The sequence below is a fragment of the Pangasianodon hypophthalmus genome, chromosome 28 (assembly GCF_027358585.1).
Source record: "Pangasianodon hypophthalmus isolate fPanHyp1 chromosome 28, fPanHyp1.pri, whole genome shotgun sequence".
Lineage (NCBI taxonomy): Eukaryota > Metazoa > Chordata > Actinopteri > Siluriformes > Pangasiidae > Pangasianodon > Pangasianodon hypophthalmus.
In genome coordinates, this window is record NC_069737.1 from 2,677,119 (window position 1) to 2,700,620 (window position 23,502).

The 23,502-nt window shown below is 38.8% G+C and overlaps 1 protein-coding gene across 31 annotated transcripts in view; it reads left to right on the top strand.

The window, feature by feature from the left end:
* Positions 1 to 19,553, top strand: part of LOC113545749 (neurexin-1a) — a 314,140-nt gene extending 294,587 nt beyond the window's left edge. For all 31 annotated transcript variants that reach the window (XM_053231012.1, XM_053231013.1, XM_053231020.1 and 28 more), the window contains one exon: positions 17,695 to 19,553. In XM_053231012.1, the coding sequence (XP_053086987.1) occupies positions 17,695 to 17,999 (305 nt within the window). In that variant the 3' untranslated portion in view covers positions 18,000 to 19,553. The remainder of the gene's footprint in view (positions 1 to 17,694) is intronic.
* The last annotated feature ends 3,949 nt before the right edge of the window (positions 19,554 to 23,502 follow it).

Here is a 23,502-nt window from a genome sequence, read left to right on the forward strand (position 1 = left end):
CCTATTGATCTGAGCATAGCAATAAACCCTGTAATAAATTATTGTCTGTCCAACTGTAACCTAAGAAGTACAACTTTTGGTTTGCGAGATGAAAAGGTAAGGTGGTGTAGCACTTCCTGGAAACAAACTGAGGTCTGGTTTGTGGAGAAAACCACGTATTACAGTGTTTCTTTCTGACACAGCATACTTTCAAAGTGTCACAGTTAGTATCTCGCGCAAGGTCGAACGAGGACAATCCGGGAGGTTTAGACACCCGTTTTTGTCCCTCAGAGAATTGAGAAGCACTTGCAGAAGCCTCTGAAAAAAACGCCAGGGTGATTCGACACCAGCATCGTGGTCCATGGTGGGGGTGGGGGTGATGGGGGGAGACTAACAGCGTATACTGATCAATATCTGGATTCAGCTCCACTTGGTCAATATCGCACCCATGTGTAAAGGATTGGATCCACTGCTGCCAAGAACGGGAAGGTGTCTAAGTTTCCCTGCAGCTCGGAATTCTATTCCTAACTTTTTATATGAAAGTCGTCATAAAGTGCCCTGAATTTGTCCAGATTCCCCGAAGATCTTGATCCAGCAAGGCCAGCTGGTATACATGGTCTAGTAGGGCTAAGCCTTACCTGTCTTCCAAGAAACAAATACACAAAGATGTTTACAAAGCTGTTAACAAATGGCTTGAATTATTTTTGACTATGAACCAAGAACAACACCGGCACCAACGATCTTAAAGTACAAAGAGAAAGTAAGAATGATATGGGGCTGAACTCTTTCTAGCCCAGACTATATGAAGTAAGACTCCACCCTGAATCATATTAAAAATGTTTATATTGAAATATTTGGGATCTGATTGGTGCTGTATTGTTGTTTATCTCCATGAGAAGTTAACAGTTGTCTTCTGCTCTGATGTCACATGAGGATGTTGTCATTGCTAGCACAAGTACATTGCAGTTTAATCGAAGAAAAATAATTGAAGATATAAGCGATAACAGTCAGGTTTTGCCGTCTTTAGAATAGAAAAGCTCTTTAGAATAGCCGAGACGTTGGTGCAAATGTTGGACTCAAAGTCCTGTATTTTTTTTAAATCCTGTGACATTTTCTAATGAATTTATTTAGTTCTGTTTACGAAAATATGATCTTGCTTTGTCCTGTAAACTGCATATCTAACTGCATGAACGTAAAAACCTCCAAATCACTCACAACTTTTTTGAGCTTCTTATTTGTATCTGTATTCGTATCTGTTTAGAACGCATTATCTGTTCATTGTGAATAATGTATTTGTATTCGGTTACACCCCTAGTGCACATAAAGGGACGGTATGATGTCATCGAGGTCTGTTCGCTCCTCAAGGTCAGTCCAACAGGCTGTAGATCATAGACAAGCCCCCCCTCACCCCCACCACCATCCCCACCTCCTGTTCCCAGCGGCAGCGCTATCAGCGATCGAGTGAGATCGATCCCTGGCTGTATTTATCGTCACGCCCTATTTCTTTTACAGCCGGAAAAGCGCAGGCTCTGGTGGCACAGAGGGTCGGAGCTAATCTTCCAACAGGCACCAGATTAGATCGCAGTGCAGCAAACTAAACCTCTTAAACACAAGAAACCGCAGCAAGCTGAATCTCAGCCTCAGCAGCACACTGAAAGACAGGAACAAAGTGATAGATGAGCTGAGTTTTAAATCTGCCAAATGACAAGTGTTGAAATATACAGCAGCATGTCAAACCTGACAACTGAAAAGACAAAAGAGCTGCACTTCTACAAGCTCCAAGCAGCGTGAAGGCACAATAAGCTGACGAAATGCGAGTTTCGGAAATATTCGCTCTACCTAACGAAGGTGGGATTTCTCCCCACAATATTTCCTCGCGTGGAAGGTTTTAACACTGAGCATTAACGAGAATCATAAATATTTTATCTGAGATTGCACAAGATGAGAGAGCTCAGAGTTAGGGCTCAATGAGAGGAAGAAAAGATTAGTGTGCTGTGTAGGCTTCTACTTTAAATTCCCTGACACTGTAAATCTTCTTTTTTTTTTTCTTCAACTACAACATCCACCTCCACAGGCCAGCATGTTTTTTTCTACACTTTTGCTTTTTACTTTTTTCTATTTTCCCTCTGTTTATACTGTAGACTGAAATGGATTATAGCACAGTCCTGTTGAATTCTCAGTTCTGGTCAGAAGGTGTTGATTAATTTTCTAGAACAGCAGCTCTGACAGTAGTGTTTAATTGGTTCCATGGTAACAGCCCGTTCGCAGGGACACGTACGGCAGATGCTCCATGTTACTGAATTAAAAACATGTATGATTGTTGATATGGTGACGTTTTCTGTAAGATGTTATTTAACATTTATAGAAGGAGTGTCAGAACCTTGTAACATTCAGAGGTAAAGCTGTAACTTTGTGTAAGTTACACAAAGGAGTTTACACTTTTTGCAGCTTTTTTTCTCTGTAATTTGACAAGCTGCGTTTTAGTAAATAGTGGCAAACGTAACAAGGAAAATAGCTACATTTGTAATCTTAACGCTAGAGTTGACGATATACTTTCTTGAAGAAGCTACATTCACAGAATAAAGAACGACAATAAAAAAAACATTCAAACACATCTCATTTTGTACAGTACATAATATTTTTTTCAAATCCATTTATTATTGTAATTAGTGGTAGATTATGTGGAGTGTCCGCTACACAAGTCCCTGTAATTGAGATGTGACTATGAAAATGAAAACATATTAGAATGAACACATTGATATAAAGCTGTGATTTGCCTTACTGCTGGACCAACTGTCAGAGCTACTGTTATAGAAAATTAATCAACACCATCTGACCAATCAGAATCAAGACTTCAGTAACAGTAATTTAAAAAAAAAAAACGCTCATGTTATTTAACGATCATGACAAGAACTTCGTTTAAGATGTTGTTATGGTGGTGAAATGATGCCAAGAAACCCTGTCGTCCTCTATTCTTGGTTCTAGAAGCTAGAACTGCAGAGAGCTGTACGTTCTTTGCACATGAATAAGAGGTTATGACGCATGCCTATGACCTGCAAGTCACATAGCTGTTTGGTTCTCTCGTTTTTTTCACGCCATCCTCCTGTTTGTCGAGCACCTGAATTGCTCCTCTGCTGTCACGTAGAACAAACAGAATGTATACACTCGCCGCCGGTTCACTCCGGTCTGAACTAACACGAGGGGAGCGCTGAACCGTGAAATTCACATTTTGGACTGAGTCGATGACAAGAATGGAATAACAGTAATAAAAACACAGAATGTTTGCAGTTCCTCCAAATAGTGTTCACCAAGAACCAAAGTATCTCACACAAAATATCATTCCCTGGAACAGCAGTGGCTTGAGAAAATAATTGCAAAAGCCGTACATGGTCAGAAGGTGTTGATTAATTTCCTAAAACAGCAGCTCTTACAGTAGCGAAGCTGCAAATCGCAGGTTTATATTAATGCGCTTGTTCAATGCGTTATCGTTTCTATAGTAACAGCGCAATCACAGGTGCGGCAGACGATCTTCGTAATCAAGGCTAATAATTAATGAATAAATAATAAAAATAAATGTGTTCGTATTTAACAAAGAAAAATTTTTTATATCTTTTTTATATCTTTTGAAGTCTTTTATATGGTGAAGGTTTCTGTAAGTAGACGTTTATTTAACATTTATGGAAGGAGTCTCCAGTGTCAGCGCTTTGTAACAGTCACGATGTAACTTGAAATTTTCCGACATCTTCAGGAGAAAGGAGATTACACTTTATGGTTTCTTAGTAACGTGACAAGAGAGGAAAAAGGGAGGCTTCTCTAACGTAAGTGATAACACGAACTACTTTGTTTTGTGAAAATTTTCTAAAATTAATTGTAGCTATAAGCAGATAAAAGTGCCACATCATTATTAAATAAATTCTAAATTGTAATTGTAGGAAAAGTGTAGGTATAAGAGGAATAAAAATACACCAGTACATGCTGTCAGAGAAAAAAAACACACTTAGGGGTGGTAACAGGAACTCGGCTTCATCACGCCACCCATCCCCCCCTCATTGATTATTTTCCTATAACAGCACCTCCTTATTAGCATTCTCTCAACCTGTCACTTTTGACTGATCGTTTCTTAATGAAGCTTTTTTACAGCACAGCAGTGGAGAGGTTAATGTCACATTTAAGCCGCACACATAAAGGGAAGTTCACGGCGAGTCAGCATGAGTGTGTATTTACGATTTACTTGTTTTATAGGCTAATAAAAAAGCGCAAGCTTCTATAAACACGAAGCCGATTGCTCCATCTAGACGGCGCGATGGTGACACGTGCGCAGAAAAAGTAATGAGATCTATTAAGCTGACGCTCGCTAACGTCCAATCAGCAACTTTTCCACAGCGATCCGCTCTCAGATATATAAATCAGGGTAGACCAGAGCAAACCAGAGCAACCATCATATCAAACATTCTCATATGTCTGACCTTTGTTAGTCGATCAGAAAGGTTAATCAGGAGATTGAACTTTAAAACACTGCAATGTTCAGATGAAGATCTGATCGAAAACCATATTAGTCAAAGGAATGCTTGTTTACGTTACATAAATTAGCGCTGACAAGAAGCACTGTGAGCTAATTAGCAAATGAGGCTGACATGGCCTGGGAAAACACTTCACATGGTTACATTCTGACTTTTACTATTATATACGACAACTTTGCATAAGTATTCACCCCCTTGAACTTTTCCACATAGTGTAATGTTGTAACCTGGAACTGAAATGGACTTAATTGGGATTTTTGTCTTGAATGTACACAAAATAGCCCATAATATTGAAGTGACGGGGAAAATCAATATAGTTTGCAAAATTATTTTCTTTAAAAAATATATAAAAAGTTGTGATTGCATATGTATTCACGCCCTTTGCTGTAAAACCGCTAAATTAGTTGCCATCAAAAGTCATATACTTAGTTGAATGGAGTTGACCTGTGATTTGAGAACATACCTGAACAAACAGCAATGTGAAGCCCAAGGAGCTATCAAAACAAGTCTGGAACAAATGAATCAGGGTTTGGTGATTAAAAAAAATCCCAAAATTATCCATTATTAAAAAAAGGAAGAACACAGCATGACCACGATGCCACCAAAAGTCAGTGACTGAGTGAAGATGGCATGAATATTTTCGGAACTGAAATATGTTTCTTTCTGTTTTCCATGGATCTCAATCAGGAGTAAAGTTTTAGCATTTTAATAAAGTCTGTGAGAGAATCGCATTGAAATATTTCCTTCCAACTGTGGCGCAGGAGCACCTAATCTGATTTCAGACTAAATTGGTTAGGATTACATCCATTTCATTGTGGCATGTAGCTATCCAACAACTTGATCAAATCGTGATGTTCAATGTGTGAGGAAATCACTCCGCAAGGTTTTCGACATCTTCAGACAGACTGCATTTATTAAACTGGCTTCTTATACAACATGAGCTTTGTAAGGTTAGAAAGTAGCATAAATAAAACATTTCCATTTCATTTCAGTGAAATATATTTGGAAAAAAAAATGATGGTCAGGATATCTCGGCTCATGTATCCAAAAGTAGCATCAGTGAACAAGTAGAACTGGCATCATTTCCGTTTCCCAGATTTCGTATTGTCATAAATCCTTATAAACACCTCCATAAATTACCTTTGTTATAAAAATTGAAACAGCTGCTCTCAGCTGACTGAAATTAAAACAGGCCCTGAATGCATTCGTCATAAAAGTGATGGCTTCAGTCTTCAGTTGTTGCAGAACTAATTTCAGCTACAATAACTGAGTATGTGTATAAGGCACTGGAGAAAAACAGCTATGAAACTTCAATAATTGGCCTTTTGTTTTTGAAAAAAAAAAAAAAAATTAACTATTAAAGCAATTAAATAATTTTTAATATTTTGCAAGTGAATGTAAAATAGAACAAACAAGCACACAAGTAAATAATTAAATTAAATTAATGAATAGATCAATAAATCCAGAAATAAATAAGAATAGAAAGAAGCCATATTAAGAAACCAATTAAACAAAATGAAAAGAAATCTCTAACAAGTAAACAATCCGCAAAAACAAAATCACTCTTTAAATTAAAAACGTTCAATTCTAGCTCATCCTTAAATAAAATAAAATGTAAAAATGAATAAAATATTTATTATTAATAATAAATAATAAATACCTAATAAGCTGTAGGCTAGAATTGTAGATTCTTTTTTTCTCTGTAAACGTCCTGGTACAGCTTGTTGATATTCTCTGAAACAATTTTCCCCAGATGAGCCTCTATATACAAACACTCTGAGTGGTGAGTGATCTTAGCCTAGCAGTAATCCTGCATCAGCTGAATGAAGTAATTGTGATGGACTGTAATGTCTTTCAGAGATTGGTCAGATATGCTGGAGCTGGGCCATTAAAGGCTTTGAAGGTCAAAAGCAAGATTTTATAGTCAATATGAAACTTAATAGAAAGCCGATATAAATTGAATAAGACCAAAATAATATGCTCGGACTTCCTATCCTGCGAAACCATCTGACTCCTGCGTTCTGACCTGACTGAGAGACAATGCAGGGTGTATTGCAGAGGTTTCTGAGCATCATGTAGTGTTAGCCTGTTTTATACTAAATACACTTCTCAAATAATAATATGTGCATTTAAAGATTGTACTTATAATGGAGTTAAGGAAAGATTAACAGCTTTTTTAAGGTTTTAACAGTTGTAGCTTGAGGGTCTAAAACAGTGCATCTAACATAAGTCTAACATCAATACAAAAAAAAAAATTATTTATAAGGCATACTCTATAAACAGACCCAATTTTATTACTGAAGCAAATACAAATATACAACCCCTTTGGACGCTGCATCTTTTGTAATGTACGTCACATAATTACAGATTTTTCTTCATCAAAATGCATAAAGTAAGAGAAAATTCGCTGACTGGTTAATGGAGAGTTCTGGGTAATACAAATAGAATACAAATAGACATAAAAGTTCTAGCCAGAAGTTGCAACTATTGAAAAGTGGATATGAAAAAAACATTAATTACATAATTCTTGTTCATTTTTCTTAAAATGAGGAGCTACTGTAATCGTATTTAAAAAGAAAGAAAGAAAGAAAGAAAGAAAGAAAAAGAACTATGGCATTCCTAAAACACAAACTTGAGAAACACCATTTTGCCCTTTTTTTTTTTTTTTTTTTTACTTTACAATTAGCTATAGAAAATGTCGCCATATCAATGACCAATAAACAAAGGTTCAGAACGAGTGCATTAATATAAACCTGTGATTAGCAGCTGCACTACTGTCAGAGCTGCCGTTATAGAAAACGAATTAATACCTGAGAATCCTGATTGGTGTTTCGAGATTCTACGTGTGCTACAGTGCAAAACACTTCAATAAGATCTGTTCCTATTTCTTTAATTATACAGTAGCTTGTGCTGTTGCTCGGATTGGCTGAATACTTTCTGCTGAATTATTGGGATGTTGTCTGGCTCAAGTCAGATGTAGGTCAGTATAAAAGTGCAACCTACTGGGGGAAGTTTATATAGGCTCAGGTAATAGGATATGTGCTCCATTTGCCTTAATAGGTAGCACCGGACTGTCGGTTTGAGCAGTACATAACATAACAGCATTCAATTTGGAAACCTGTTGGGAAATGAGAGGGATCGCTAAAAACAGGATAAATCCCAAATGGATCCTTTCTTTCTTCTATTACTGTGCTTATTGCTTTCAATAAGCAATACATTACATTTATATCGTTACATTCCCTCCTTCTTATGCAGTATAGACAGCAACATTATATACCATCCCTTCTTTCAGGGCAGACTTAAAGTGAGGCCCAAAGGCCCCATTGCAGACGGGAAAAGTAACCTTATTTGTTGTTTTTGACAGTATTGTGTTGCCATGAATTGTGCAATGCACACATTACTGTCTAGCAACTATGAGAAATGTGTTGACGTTCCCAACATTGTCCTCCTTCCTACTCTCATCAATCCCACTAACGAAAAGGTCTGCTCATGTTGTCCGGTCATCACGGCATAAGCAGACGTGATCAGCCCATTACCTTACAGCATGAGGCAGAAAGAATGACCTCTTTCCACTTCCCTCTCTCCCTACGTTGTTTTCAGAAATAAATCCCTTTGTGAACAGCAAATGAGGAAAAATAGTTTATAAGACAGGGCCGTATATTCACATCCCTGCTGATTCTGTTTCCAAACCGGTTAGCAGCCATTCTCTCTGTGCCAGGACGGCTGGTAAGACAATGGACTGGGGGTTTAGGGATGTTGGCATGAGTCGAGGCCCAGAAAAGGTTGTTACACATTTTAAAGCAAATCAGCTGAGCGGTTTTCAGCTCTAATCTGTATGTGAGTCACACCTCGGGATCGTCTCAGGGATCCTCAGAGGCACCAAAGGCTCCTTCTGTGCACATTCATCAAAGTGGCCTTTAAAGGACTATTCTTTTATTCATTGATCTTCACTAACCACTTTATCCTGGTCAGGATCATGGTCCTGAGCCTTTCCCAGGAACACCGGGCGCTAGACGAGAATACACCCTGGATAGGACGACGCAAGAAGATATACACCTAGGGCAATTTTATCCTAAACACTTACTCGCATGGTTTGGGAGCTGGGATGAAAACCAGACAGCCCTGAAGAAACCCAGAAGGAGAACATGTTGAATTCAACACAGACAGTAACCCACGCTCAGAACCAGGAAACCCTGAACTGTGAAGCAGCAACGCTACACCATATAGCATCACCTCACACTTTAAATGTATAGCTTAAAACAAAAACAAAAAAGGTGATTACATGGTTACAGTAAGAGCAAGTCCCAAACAATTGCCCTAAACCATATCACTGAAGAATTCAACTTGGTTTCACATCAGTTTCACAGTTTTTTTTCTGTTTGTGCCATTTATATTATTAAAATCACCTGCACGTAGCTCATGCCTCCAAAGGTTGCCTGATTTTTTTTCAATAGAAACATCCAAATCATTTTTTTTTTCCAGTAGCATCTAGACCACCTTCTTTAAACACAACCATTTACCTTTAAGCCTGGAAGAACTCAGGGATAGAAAATAGGGACTGAAGAATGAAATATGACTTCCGTCCTCATTATTTAGCAGCTTATGAAATTGCACTTGATCCAGCACATTTTAATATTTTGCATTTTATTTTTTTTGGATCGTGCACAGACAATTGCTCATGCACACAAATTAATAAGATACTCATTCAAGGTCATGAAATCACAATGTGTGAGTGAGATGTAGGCCATTTTTATTGCACTTTTAATTTGCCATTTTGAATTGTTGAATTAACAAAATAATGCCGATTTTCTTGGCAATTTGATGTAAAACCCCACTGAACAGAACTCAACCTTGAGTACAGCCTTAAGGCAGTAAACTTCACACACTCAACACTTCTTCACTGAATGATATTTAGTGGAAAATGGTGCCTTGTGTCCTGAAGACCTTTCACTTCACCCCATTATGTCTTCTCTTCTGATGGACTCCTGTCAATATGGAACCCAATTTTTGACTTTTGTCTTGACACACAATGTGACAGGTTCTACATTTTCCCATCACTGTACTTCCTCACACGCTTCTCCTTGCAAACCTGCTGACCCTTTCGCTATCCTTTTCCACTCCCCTGCTGTGCTATCATGGAAAATGGCTGCATTCGGGGGTTGTTCTGTCTCTATCTAATTTTACCCTTGGGTGCTCTCGAGTGGAATTTATAAGGGCCGCCATTATTTTTAAACACTTGTTTCAGGCACTATTTCTCCACAAGTGTCGTCATGTAGTCATGGAGAGCTAATGAAGAGCTGAGTGCATGTGGACGGTGAGACCGACGGAGGACATGAGCGAGACAGACAGAGAAGTAAAAAAACATGAATGATTCAGAATCAGGGTGTTCTTCTGTACCTTTTAAGCCACCAATATTTAAAAATATGTAATGACATCATGAGCAACTCCAACATTCAGTCAGTGACCCTGTCCAGGGTGTCCCCCGCCTTGTGCCCCTGGTTCCCTGGGATGGGCTCCAGGCTCCTCCATGACCCTATGTAGGATAAACAGTACAAAAAATGGATGGATGGATGGATATATTCAGTGACAATTACCTTTATTACTGTGATCATGATCTGAGAATCAGTTCAGCTCAGCACATTGACATTTTCATGAATAACATACGATTGGATTTTGCTAGTAGATTTCACACCAAAGTTTTATTAATAGAAATAACCAGCTGGATGACTGAACTTACAACAAATGTGTTATTTGTTGTCTTGAATGCTTTTGTGGCTTGACTGTGTTTGGGCACAGAGCGTGTTGATTAATTTTCTTTAACAGAAGCTCAGACAGTAGTGCAGCTGCAAATCACAGGTTTATATTAATGATCATGTCGTAATATGTTATCATTTCTACAGTAACAGCTCATTCACATAAATATAAGGAGATGTAAGGAGATGTTTATTTAACATTTATGGAAGGAGTCTCCAGTGTCAGAGCTTTGTAACAGTCAGAGGCAAAATCTTTTTCCAACACTCTTCAGGAAAGAGGAGTTTACGCGTTATAGTTTCTCCATAACATGACAAGTTGCAATTTTTGTTTTATTAACTTCACAAGAGAGAAGAAATGAGAGCCTGGTGAAGGAATGACTGTTTATAGCTGCTGTAACATAAGTGATAACAGAAGAACTTAGCTCAGGACATTCCACAAAATTAAACATAACTATAAATGGATTTAAAAAAGCATGATGTGTTATTCTTTAATAAAGAAAAAAAAAATTCACAATGATCACATCACTGTGTGACTGATTATTTTCCTTTAACAGCATGACACGGAGTGATTTATTCCTTACTTCAGGAGTATTTTGTTTGCCTGTTATGTTATATTAGGATGACTTAAATATTGTACATCCATCAAACTGTGTTGTGAGAAATTTGGCATAAAACAAAATTCCTATTTTGGCATTGCGTTGTTGCTAGGAGGGGTTTCTGGAGATGGTACTGTTAGAGTAACTTTGGACCAAAGTGGGAAAATCCTATTGTAAGGCCAGAAAAATAGTAACTGGGCAAAATGAGTGCCAACAAGTCGGTTCTTTACGGCTAAATGCAAACATCGCTTTAGCGTATTTTAACTCGTATCTCTCATTTTGTTATCATGCTCTTACATCCTAAGTGAGCTGTCTGTAGGCAGGGATTTTATTGTGAATAAGTACAGCTCTGGCAGTAGTATATCTGCATGCTGTCCCAATGCCAGGCCCCTTTCAGGCCCTGTGTGAGGCCAATCAACAGATCAGCACAGGCAGCGGGTGTGAAGCTCAGCCTGAGCTCAGACTGCCAGCTTCCCGCTACCAGGAAGAAGGGAAACACAGAAAGTGTCGCACTGCAGGACAGCTGACACCTAAAACTATCCTTAGAGCTAGACACAAAAAGCTGTAAGATTTCCTCTCTTCTTTTTCTTTCTTTCATTTTCAGTCTATTTCTGAGAATTCATTATTTATTTGAGCTTAATATGCATAGAAAGTATGAAATTATGAAATTTTATATTAAAATTCTCTCTTCTGAGCTTTCAATCAGCCACACATTATGATTACACAGGCAGACTAGATGTAATAAAGAATGGGGGTACAAACTTTTGCACTCAGTTGTAAGCAAAATTCCTGTTATTTTATTCTCAGTTGAATTTGATGAAAAGGTGATAATACACATGCACCGTATTTATACAGTATATAATTTATGTAAATATAAATTGTTTCTCACTTTCTCACTAATTACTTATATTTGTCCAATTAAAAAAAAAATTATTAATAATTAAACATATAAATAAATATTAATAAATAAACATAAGATGATGAAAACAGACAAAACAAAAAAAGGTTTTAGAATGGAGGGAAAAAGTCTCAAAAATGGTTCATTAATAATGTTTAATATTCTATATTATTTACACTAATTATTAATAATAATACATTTTATTCATAAAATGAAGTCTTCTGCGTTTTATTTTCTCCCTGTATTTACCATCTTCATTTTTCCCTCCAGTGAGCAAAGTTTAAAAAATAGGATAATGAAGGAGTGAAAACAGCATCTGTAACTTGTATTAAGAGTCTTCGCTGGTTACCTCCACTCCTCGCCATCCTTATCTCCTGTCCTGACTCTCTGACCCTGAACAACAAATCACCTGAGCCGTACACCGTCCCCTCTCCGCTGCTGATGTGAGGAGGTGACGGCCCACAGGGTTTTTTTTTTTTTTTGCCTTGAAGGAGTGAGTTTGCTTCACACCTGTCCAAAGGGATAATGCTGGCAGTGGCAGGAACCACTAATCTGTTCCAACGCTCAGTCACACTCCATTTCCCGAGGCATCTTCCCCCTGTCCTTGAGCGTCTGCTGGCATCCCTGGACTTACGTTACACTATAACAGGCTTATATTAGACACTGACACACACATACCTGACTGGAAATATGTACAGATATGTGGTTTTGACACAGGAGAGAGAAAGAAAGTGTTGAAAGATGACTATAGCTATCAAAGAATCAAAGAATGGTGCAAGTATGATCTCATAATAAATTCTTAACGATGCAATAAATTACACTAACCCCGCCCCTTAGCCTAACCTTAACCTTCATGGGCCCTAGCTTAGCCTACATTTGCTAGCCCTAGCTTAGACTACATGTTGTAGATTACTTTTTATCCACCATCTCCTTGTTGACAGTTGAGTGATTTAGATATGTTTTTGAACGCACCACATAAGCAAATATTCAATTCAATTCAATTCATTTTTATTTGTATAGCGCTTTTTACAAAGGTCATTGTCTCAAAGCAGCTTTACACAAACAAAAGTAAAGTGAAGTGTGTGTGTGTGCCATCTCTGATGAGCAAGCAGGGCGACGGTGGCAAGGAAAAACTCCCTGAGATGGTGATAGGAAGAAACCTTGAGAGGAACCAGGCTCAACAGAGAACCCATCCTCATATGGGGTTACACTGTAGTGTGCGTGTGTGTGAGCACAATGTGTGTTGGTGTAGTCCATGGAAAACAGCTGAAGCGTTTTCGTGGCAGTGTGAAGCATTGCCAGTGGACAGGTCCAGAGTGAAGCGGGGGGGAGGTCTGGATTACCAGCAGCTCAGGAGTGATGCTCATCTGGTCCAGAGCGTAGGGGGGTCTGGATCACCGGCAGCTCAGGAGTGTAGCTCGGCAGAAGGAGAAGGAAAGTGGTTAGGTACACTCACAGTCACCGTGTGGAGATAAAACTCAACATCCACGAGTCCCCCAGATCTACTCCTTTGATAAAAACACTAGTCGCTAAATGCTAGGTTAAATAAATAAGTCTTCAACCTCGACTTAAACACTGAGACCGTGTCTGCTTCACGTACATTAACTGGGAGACTATTCCATAATTTTGGGGCTTGGTAAGAGAAAGCTCTGCCCCCCGCCGTAGTTTTGGCAATGCGTGGTACTGATAGACAGCCTGCATCCTTAGAGCGAAGTAGGCGCGGCGGAACGTAAGGTACTAACATATCGCTTAAATACTGCGGAGCGAGACCGTTTAATGCTTTATAGGTTAGGAGTAATATTTTAAAATCGATGCGGAATCTTACTGGGAGCCAGTGTAATGTAGATTGGCGTGATATGCTCATACTTCCTAGTCCTAGTAAAAAAAAACTTGTGTAATCCATGATATGCTGAAGTTTTCTGTTAGGAGACATATAACATTTTTGAAAGGAGTCTCCAGTGTCAGTGCTTTTTCCAACTTTTTTTCATGGACGTTACACGGAGTTAAATGCTGTTAATAATTGATAAGTGGATTTAAAATTGACTTCACATGACTTTGTCAGCCTTTCCAACAAAGCATATTTGGCTGTATTTCTGTCCAATGATTTAGTTCATTTAATTTTGTACAGTCAGAAACCAAACCAAATAGCAAATGACCCAAAAGTATAAATTTTGCTCTGATTTGGTCTCTGCAACAGACATAAGAGATGTGAAAGCACCCTTAGACACGATATTTAATGGCTTAAATATAAGCCTTGAGGGGTTAACCTGGTTTATGCAAGGTCTAGTTGAAAGGTCATGTGATTTTGATGCCTGAATAAAGCATAGGATTTGTTTATTTCCTTGCATCCATCATGTTTTATAAAATAATTGATGACCCTGATTTTATATGAAAAGGTAAACAAGGGCTTATTAGTGTCTGTAGAGGAATGTATTGATGTGAATGGAGAAACTGAAGAGAGCGTGAGAGATGTTTTATCAGCTCAGAGCATTAGAAGAGAGCAAGAAAGAGAGATAGATAGACTAATGAAGGGTTATGGTGCCGAGTGTTATCAGAGTTGATGGGAGTCGGATTATAATTTGGATGGCTCTCGTACATAATGGAGGCTTGCTGATATGTAATCAGTTTCCCATTCAAAGCAGCAAATGGCTCCCAAAGCACTGGCTGCAAGCCGTTAATCCCCCCCTTATCAGGCGTTTAGAGTACATTAAAGGGCGGTCACTGGTTTCATCTGGGGGCCGAGCTGCAGTCGACGCCTTTTCTGTGTTTCTAATTTACATCATAATTGCATGTTTGCGCATGTTCGCTAAATCGCTGGGGCTATTGAACACAGCTGCTCTTTTTGATAAGGGGGTGTCCCCCCGAATAAAGCTGTGTTCCAGCGCCGCAGTCATTTCATTACCATGTGGGAAAACATTCTTGAGTGTGAAGCCAGGATCAGTTACAGCATAGTTTCCCGAGGACACAAGATCGCGGTGTGCCAAGCTAGCAGCACTGACTTGGGAGCGTCAATTTGGGAGATCGCTCACCATCTGTTCTTCCTGCGACAAAAACCTGCCCTGCAATTAGTGATCCGGTGACAATTTTCTCATTTCTGTGGGTTTTTTTTTTAGATGAGCATATTAAACAAAAGCAACTTGATGAGCCCTGTGGAATATAGATCCAAACTGGGAACCTGGAAGGCCTCGCTTTGTTCATTGGAGGGGAAATAAAGGCAGTGAAAACAATGAGGAAATGTAAAGGTAGACATTTTAAGACATTAATTTTATAAATAAGAGGTAAAGTATCTCAATATCAGAATATACATACAATTAATGCACTCATTCTAATACTAATACGCATTCTAATTAGAACTGTTACAAAGTGCTGATACTGGAGACTCATTCCATGAATGTAAAATAAACCTGTCCTTACAGAATATCAATGATTGCACACAGTTATAATCCTTTTGTATGAGGAGGCCCTGCGAATTAGTTGTTACTATAGAAACCATAACTTATTAGAACGAGCTCATTAATATAAACCTGTGATTTGCAGCTGCACTACTGTGAGAGCTGCTGTTATAGAAAACTAATCAACACCTTCTCACCAATCAGAATCGATAATCCGACAACATACTGGTTATATGATGACACTGGTAATGCATATTACTTTAGTTATTCAAGATTCAAGAGTTTATTGTCATACGTACAGGAAACAGTCTGGTACACAGTACAACTCTCAGTACAACGAATCCTCCCTATGCAGCTTCCAAACCAGACTGTGATGAAACTGGTGAGGATGCTCTCCATTGTATACTTGTAGACGCTGCTGAGGAGTGTGCTTGGCATTCTCAAAAAGTACAGACGCTGTCGAGATTTCTTCACCAGGTGTGTAGTGTTGTGAGACCAGGTGAGAACCTCAGTGATGTGAACACCAAGGAATTTGAAAATGCTCACTCTATCCACCCTATGCTCACTCTATGTGCAGTGCTGAATGCTACTCCCTCCTCCTCCATGGATCAACAATCATCTCATTTGTTTTATTAACATTTAGGGACAGATTGTTGCCCTGACGCCACTTCACTAGGTCAGCCACTTCCCTACTGTACACTGACTCATCATCCCCAATTATCAGTCCACTGATGAATTTGATGATGCTGGTGTTGTTCTGGTAGACCATACAGGGTGAAGAGTGTATAGAGCATGGGGCTCAGCACACAGCCCTGCAACATTCTTCTGTTTACAGTTATTGTCCTAGTTGTGTGGTTCCTTATTCTAGGAGACTGGGGTCTGCCCGTTAGAAAGTCCAGAACCCAGTTGCAGAGGGTGGGTGGTACACCAAGGCTGGAAAGCTTGTTGATGAGCATAGATGTTATCACCATGTTGAATGCTGAGCTAGAGTCGATAAACAGCATTCAAACATAGCTGCCCTTGTTCTCTCAGTGTATGAGGGCAGTGTGTATTGTTGTGCTGACAGCGTCCTCCGTGGACCTGTTTGTCTGTACATGAACTGGAGAGGATCCAGAGTGTCAAGTGTGATGGTCTGGATGTGACTGATGACAATTCTCTCAAAGCACTTCATCACTATTGGAGTCAGTGCAACGGGGCCGGGAGTCGTTGAGACAGGTTGCTTTATTATTTTTTGGCGGTGGTATGATGGTGGTCCTCTTCAAGCAGGTGGGAATTGAGGCTTCTGTGAGGGAAAAGTTGAATATCTCCACAAAGACATTAGCTAGCATCGATGAGCAGGTGCTCATCCAAGGGTGTTGTCTGGGCCAGCTGTTTTCCATAGATTTATTTTCCCAAAAGTCTTTGCCACATCTGCAGATGAGACTGTGAATGGTGGGATCTGCATGCTTTCACTAACCAGCTTACTCTTCAATGGCTCGGTGCTGAGGGGCTCAAAGTGGGCATAGAATTCATTGGCTGTCAATGATCTCACCCCTGCTTCAGTCTTGATAGACTGTGATATTTTGTAGTCCTTGCCACATGCGCCGGGTATCAGTGGTGATGTAGTGACACTCCAGCCTTAGTCTCTATTGTCCTTTGGCATCTCTTATGGCTTTTCGAAGGTCATATCTGGCCTTCTTGTAGTCACTGGCATTACCTGAGACAAATGCAGGGGAGCAGGCATGCAGCATGGATCCACGGCTTTTGATTGAGGTATGTTCGGATCCATTTAGAGGGCACAATGTTGTCAATGCAGGTGCTTATGTAACTGGTTACTACAGAAGTGTAATCATCCAGGTCAAGACTATAGTCCTCATGCATAGCAGTGTTCTTAAACACCTCCCACTCAGTGCACTCAAAGCAGTCCTAAAGCACCTGATCAGATTCTTCAGTCCACACTTTTACAGTTTTACTTACTGAGAGGGCTTGCGTGAGGAGCTGTCTGTATGTGGGGTAGAGGAAGACTAAGATGTGGTCAGTCTGTCCAAAGTGGGGATGGGTTGCAGCCTCGTATGCTCCCTTCATGTTACTGTACACCTGGTCCAGTATGTTTTTCTCCCTTGTACAGAATTTACCACGCTGGCGGTTTTTCTCCCTTGTACAGAATTTACCACGCTGGCGGTTTTTCTCCCTTGTACAGAATTTACCACGCTGGCGGTATGTTGGAAGCACATTTCTTAAATTACAGTGGTTGAAGTCGCCTGTGCCGAGGAACAAAGGATGTGTGGTTTCTTGTGAGTTTATAGTGTCATACAGAATCCTAAGTGCTGCCACGGAGGTCGCATGTGGCGGGTTGTAATCAGCCATGAGAGATACAGGGCCAACATATCACTAATAAAAGTTCTGTGTCACTCGTGTTTACTGACAATCTGCACGTCCAAGTACCACCGGTTGTTAATATAGATATGTGTAAATATCTACACATTTTGTTTTGTTATGTGTAAATAAAGTAGATTGATATCTGTAAATGGATGCTAACCTTTGACTCTTTGTGTGTGTGTGTGTGTGTTTCCCCAGCAAGCCCAACAGGGCCGGGTCTGAAGGGGTACCCCGACCCGGTGGAGGTGGTCCGCGAGTCCAGCAGCACCACGGGTATGGTGGTGGGCATCGTGGCGGCAGCCGCTCTGTGCATCCTCATTCTTCTTTATGCCATGTACAAATACCGCAACCGAGACGAGGGCTCGTATCGCGTGGACGAGAGCCGCAACTACATCAGCAACTCAGCGCAGTCCAACGGCACCGTCCTAAAGGAGAAACCAGCCAACGTTGCCAAGAGCACCACCAAGACCAAGAAAAACAAGGACAAGGAGTACTATGTTTGATCGCTCTTTCACTGGACGTGCTCTAGAACCATTTTTTGAGGACTTTACAGACTTCTGGATATTTTTTGTTTTGTTTTGTTTTGTTTTTCCTCGCTCTCTCTCTCTGAAAGAATAATACAAAACCATATCCTGTGTATAATAGCGAGAACTGGGGAAAAAAAACTGAAAACTGCTTTGAAAAAAAAAATGTAGTCGGTTTATCTAAAATATTGCATTACACTGCAGATTGAAGGTTTCACTCATGTCCGGATGGCAGGCACAGGAGGACGGTACTGGCGTGGCTTCAGCTGGACAAGAGGATGTCTGAGGAAAACATAGCTGATTAAATACCCGATAATTAACTGCAAAGCAGATTATCAATACAAAACCCATCTGCACCTCAAGCAGCCGGCCAACAAAATGCTGCGCTTATGGGTAAGAGAGACGGCACCATCCGTTAATGTGTCGATTCTGCCAGGATGTTTTTCCACAACAAAAGTCATAAAATGGGCAAATATGAAGCATCCATATCTAAGCTTGTGATTGTTCTTTGCACCAAGAGAGACCAGCAGAGACTCTCATGAGCCTCCCAAAATCTAACAAGGGAGCAAACTGCTGAAAGCCTACCGGCATGAGGAATCCAAAAGCAATCTCGAAAGCAATCTCAAGGCCTTACGTTCTCAGCTGGAGGAAACCTTAAGGCCATAAAACAGTGGATACAAAAAAAGCGACCGTTCGAGAAACTCTTGATGCACGCAACAGTATCTTATTACATATGTTTATACACCCACATCTAAATGTGCTCTCTGGACTGTGACAGTGGTGTTTTATAGCCTGTTGTATAGACGCCAAATTATACCTGCTCCTCGATCATGTTTTTTTTTTCCTTTTTGTTTCAGTAATAAAAAGTTCCAAAAACGGAGAAAAAAAAAAAGAAAAAGTAAATGTTAGTAAATGTTGCTAGATATAGATTTTATCACAATGCAAGCAAAGGCTTATTTGAGTTCCTTTCATCAGTTTATCTTTAAGGCTTTACCCAGACTTCATGCTAAATGCTAAACCAATGTTACAGCCCTAAATTTTGTCTTGTTCATGAATGAGATATGGAAAAGACAAGAATGAGTCCCATAGTGATGAATGACGTAATCCTGGAAAAAATGTTTCAAAATCCGCACTCTATCAATAATCCATTCATCGTTTCAGCCCACGTTTGTGTGTGTGTGTGTGTGAGTGTGTGTGTGTGTGTGTGTTTGTGTGTGCGCGCGCGCGTGTGTGTGTGCGTGCGTGTGCGTGCGTGTGTGTGTGTCCTGTCTTCTGGTCTTTATGTCTGTCCATCTCTGTTTCTACCTGCCTGCTCCGTGGGATGAGCAAGACGGCAGAAAAGTCCAGACTACAAGCTAAACCTGCATTAAGTGCGTTTCAGTTTGGTTTATTTTCTAATTCTACCAGTGCTATTCTTTTTCTACAGTATTTTCTGTTCAAATTGTGACAATTCTTTATTGACCTCAAAGTACATGATTTATTATAAAAAAAATAGTTTTGAAAAATTAAATGAGCAAATAAAATATTACCTAAGTGAACAAAATGTTTGTTCTGGAATCATTTTAATATTCATAAGATATTAAAAAAAAAAAGTTTGATTTGTGAGGTAGAACTGATTCAATAAAACCATTTACAATTTATAGGATCAGCAAAAGACCTTTTTTTTTTTTTGCTAAAAATGTAGCTGCTATGAGGACGAGAGTTTTCTTGTAGCTGCTTGGTTGGGTTTAACTCCTTCGACTTCTTTTTTAAATGTATTTTCTAAAACGTCCGAGGACAAAATGAATGGGAAAGAAACTTCCAGAAAAAGTAGTCGGAGTCACTGTTGACTCAGGATGGTTGGCACTGTGATACGAAAGCATGTTTTGCCATGTTTAACGTTTTTAACATGAGCGTATTAAAATAAACCTAATAAAATTAATCAACAACTTCTGACCAATCAGATTCCAGATTTCAGTTCAGTTTCAGACTTTACAGTATAGCAGCTAACACAGCTGTCCTGAGACGTCCTCTGCTTCTACTTCTACTTCCAGTTGTTTAATTTATTGGAACCCGGCTGTAATATATCCGTCCTGGAGAGCACAAAGAGAATGGGTTATGAAAAGCAGACGGCTCCTATGTGAAAAAAGATGTGAGAGATGGAAGGTGGAGACTCTCGTAAAATGGAGTTGTAGCAGCAGGAAGAGGAGATCTACAGATCTGCACCGCTCAGGAGTGTTAACGCTACAACGGGCTTTCTGCAGTTAACAGAAACAACGAGCGAGAACTGGCCAAGCATCGAGCACGACAATCTGCACAGCGGCAGGACGACAATAACGGGGTATGGAGGAAACAGGAGGAGGCTGTTGGATTGTTATATATATATATGAAATGTGAGATGTTGTTCTAACACTGCAGAACAGCAGATGTGGAGGGAAAGTAGAATTTTAAAATGCAGGAAAAAAATTATGAGCCTGATTTTTGTTTGCTTGTTTGTTTGTTTTGCTCAAATATGCAGAAATAAGTCACATAATGGAAGAAAAAATAAGATCAAATTAGTTACATCATTTCTTTATCCTTCGTGGATGTTTAAACTTTTTCAAGAGAAATATATTTTATTTTTAAAATACATTAATTTTGTTTTAATCAATTCTTATTTTAAAAATAGATTAAAAATTAATATACAGTATATTTTTTATGATGCTGTGAGGTGAGTAATAAAATAGCAAATTTATATGTAGTAATTATACTATATTTATATTTTTTATATATTTAAAATAAATATATGTATATTTATTTTATATACTACATTTTAATACGTTTATATGTATATGAACTAAAGAAACAATGGCACCTTTCAGACAATTAATTAAAATATACAGTAATAGAATAAACAGTGTTTCTGGATATCAGCATCAATGTAAATATACTTTTATACTTTTAAAGCATGATAATTAGTTTGGATTCATTTAAAATGTTCTTTAAGGATGTAAATCGTCTTTACTCTAGTTTCGTGCAAGAAATTACTATTCTATAAAAATAGAAAATCATATAAGAATGATTTATGGCAAGTTTTGGGCAGGATTTTATTTGTGCTATAAAAAAAAATCAGTTGATTTATTTATACAGATGTTGCTCGAGTTTCTATAAAGGACATGAAGAACATCTTTCGAATTCATACACAGTTGTGGATTTAAAAATTTTAAAAAGTGTGTGTCAATATCCCCGTATATCCCTTTTCTCATTTTCCTCATCGTTCTCATGTGGACGCACTGGAGAGAGAGGATTAAGCACAAATGCCCCGATTATTAATTTGGGATCAGTATTTTGAAATTTAACCACAGAGCTACTGTTCATCCCAAAAAACATGATGTAGGAATTTTGTGACATTTTTGTGCAATTAACTCATTCATGTCTCAGACACCTAGCTTTTATATACATTGTGTGTCTAGTTTATGCTTAATACATTAGTGTTTGTCAGTAGAAAAGGAAAAAAAAATATTTCCAGCTTGATGTTACAGAGAAAGTTTCGTATTTTGCCAGTGAAATTGAAGATAAATATCATTCATAGGTATTAATACTTTCACTACAAATGTTTTTTTTTTTTTTAAATTTTAAATAATTTATTGGTATATTGTTTTAATCACTATTTAAATATTTAATATACATATTAAATATTAATATACATAATATACTGTATGTATTACTTAAAAAGTAATTACATATTAAGAATATAATTAAAAATGGGATCAAAAGGAATTTTTATATAAATCTGCATTATATGTGCATTATAGATAGATAGATAGATAGATAGATAGATAGATGTGTGTGTGTAACTATAAATGGATAAAAGATTGATCTTTAATCAATATTACTTGTATTCGGTGGTAAATTGCTGTGGTATAAAAGGAATAAAACATTATTTTAATAGGAAGTACTTCAGGTAACAGTAACTCCACTTCATCACACCACCCCATTGTTGATTATGTTCCTATAACCGTTTTATTCCTTACATGGCTTGTTGTGTGGCTGCTTTGTTAGTAAAAATGACTGTATGATGAGGATTTTGTATACAGAAATGATAACAGCGATACAGGACAGGTTCACTGCCTCGTTATAATGAAGGACGGATATAACACGGCCACCTGGATGATTTTATTTCTGCCGTGAAAGAGAAATAAAAGGCCGAGGTGTTCTCTATAAAGAAATCCCAGTTTAATTATGTGGACAGCTCCTCAGCCTGTTATCCACATATCCAGATGCCCACGTATCATAAATCAATAGGGGGTCCATTTAGAGAGGCAATAAATGGAGCTGAACTATCACTGTCGATGTGTCTGTGAAGCTCTGGGAATGGAGTAATGGACCTACTGCTCCCATTTTACAGATTCAAAAAAAATAAACTGCACATCGTATGACACATCAATAAGTTCAGGCTTGTTATAGAGGTAATTAGAGTCCAAAGCCTTACAAATCTGTAAAAATACCAGCATGGTGTTGATTTTCCCCACCAACACCACCATTCATAACCGTATCATCAATACTGTTTATGAACATATCATCAATACTGCTAATCTGAAACTGATCCTGATTTTGATAGAGATTGTTCATTTGGTGTTGATTCTGAATCCAGTTCTGATTTTTATTAGCATTATAAACCTGGTTCTAATTCTGCCTGCAATTCTGAATCTGGTTCTGCATCAGATTTTTTTTTGCGTGTGATTCTGAATCCGGTTCTGATTCTGACTGTAATTCCTGTAAGTCTGGTTGTGATTCTGAATGAGATTTATTCTGACTGGGATTCTGAATCTGGTTCTGATTCGGATTCAGTTTTTTTCCACTGTGATTCTTAATATGACAGTGATTCTGATTTATTTTCATTGTGATTCTGTATCTGGTTCTGATTTTTGCTGGGATTCAGAATATAATTCTGTTTCTGACTGGGTTTCTGTTTCCGATTCGGTTTCTAAATATGTTTTTTTTTTTTTTTTTTTTTTTTGATAGGATGTGGTTTCTAATTTCAGATTCTGAATCACTCTTCCACAAGCAGAGCACATGCAGTCCATGTCGAGGACGTTGCCGTGGTTCCTGCTCCCTGCCACCTCTGCCCGGGCCGAGTGCGCAGGATCCTGTGTGTTCTGTGTGAAAGCCAGCGGGCAGCTGAAACGCCCAGGAGGGCTGAAACACACCGAGCAAGGGCAGCGAACACGCTCAGGTTCACGCTGGTGTCATTTATCACAGCTGACGTGCTCGCTCGATTGTCTGTGCCCATTTGCCTTTATTACTGCCACTTTTATTCAGCCCTTCATAACAATGTGCTCTCTAGTCGTGAGCAGATTTCCTCGGAGAGAAGCTGTGTGGAAAAGTGCCACGGAAAGAGCAAGGAGACAGAGTCCGGCCTGTTTCGTGCTAACTTCAAAGTGTCATGTGGAATAAGAATAAAAAGGTACAAGGGGACAAGGGCATTTCCTTCACTGTCACTGAACGGTCATTCCTTCACTGA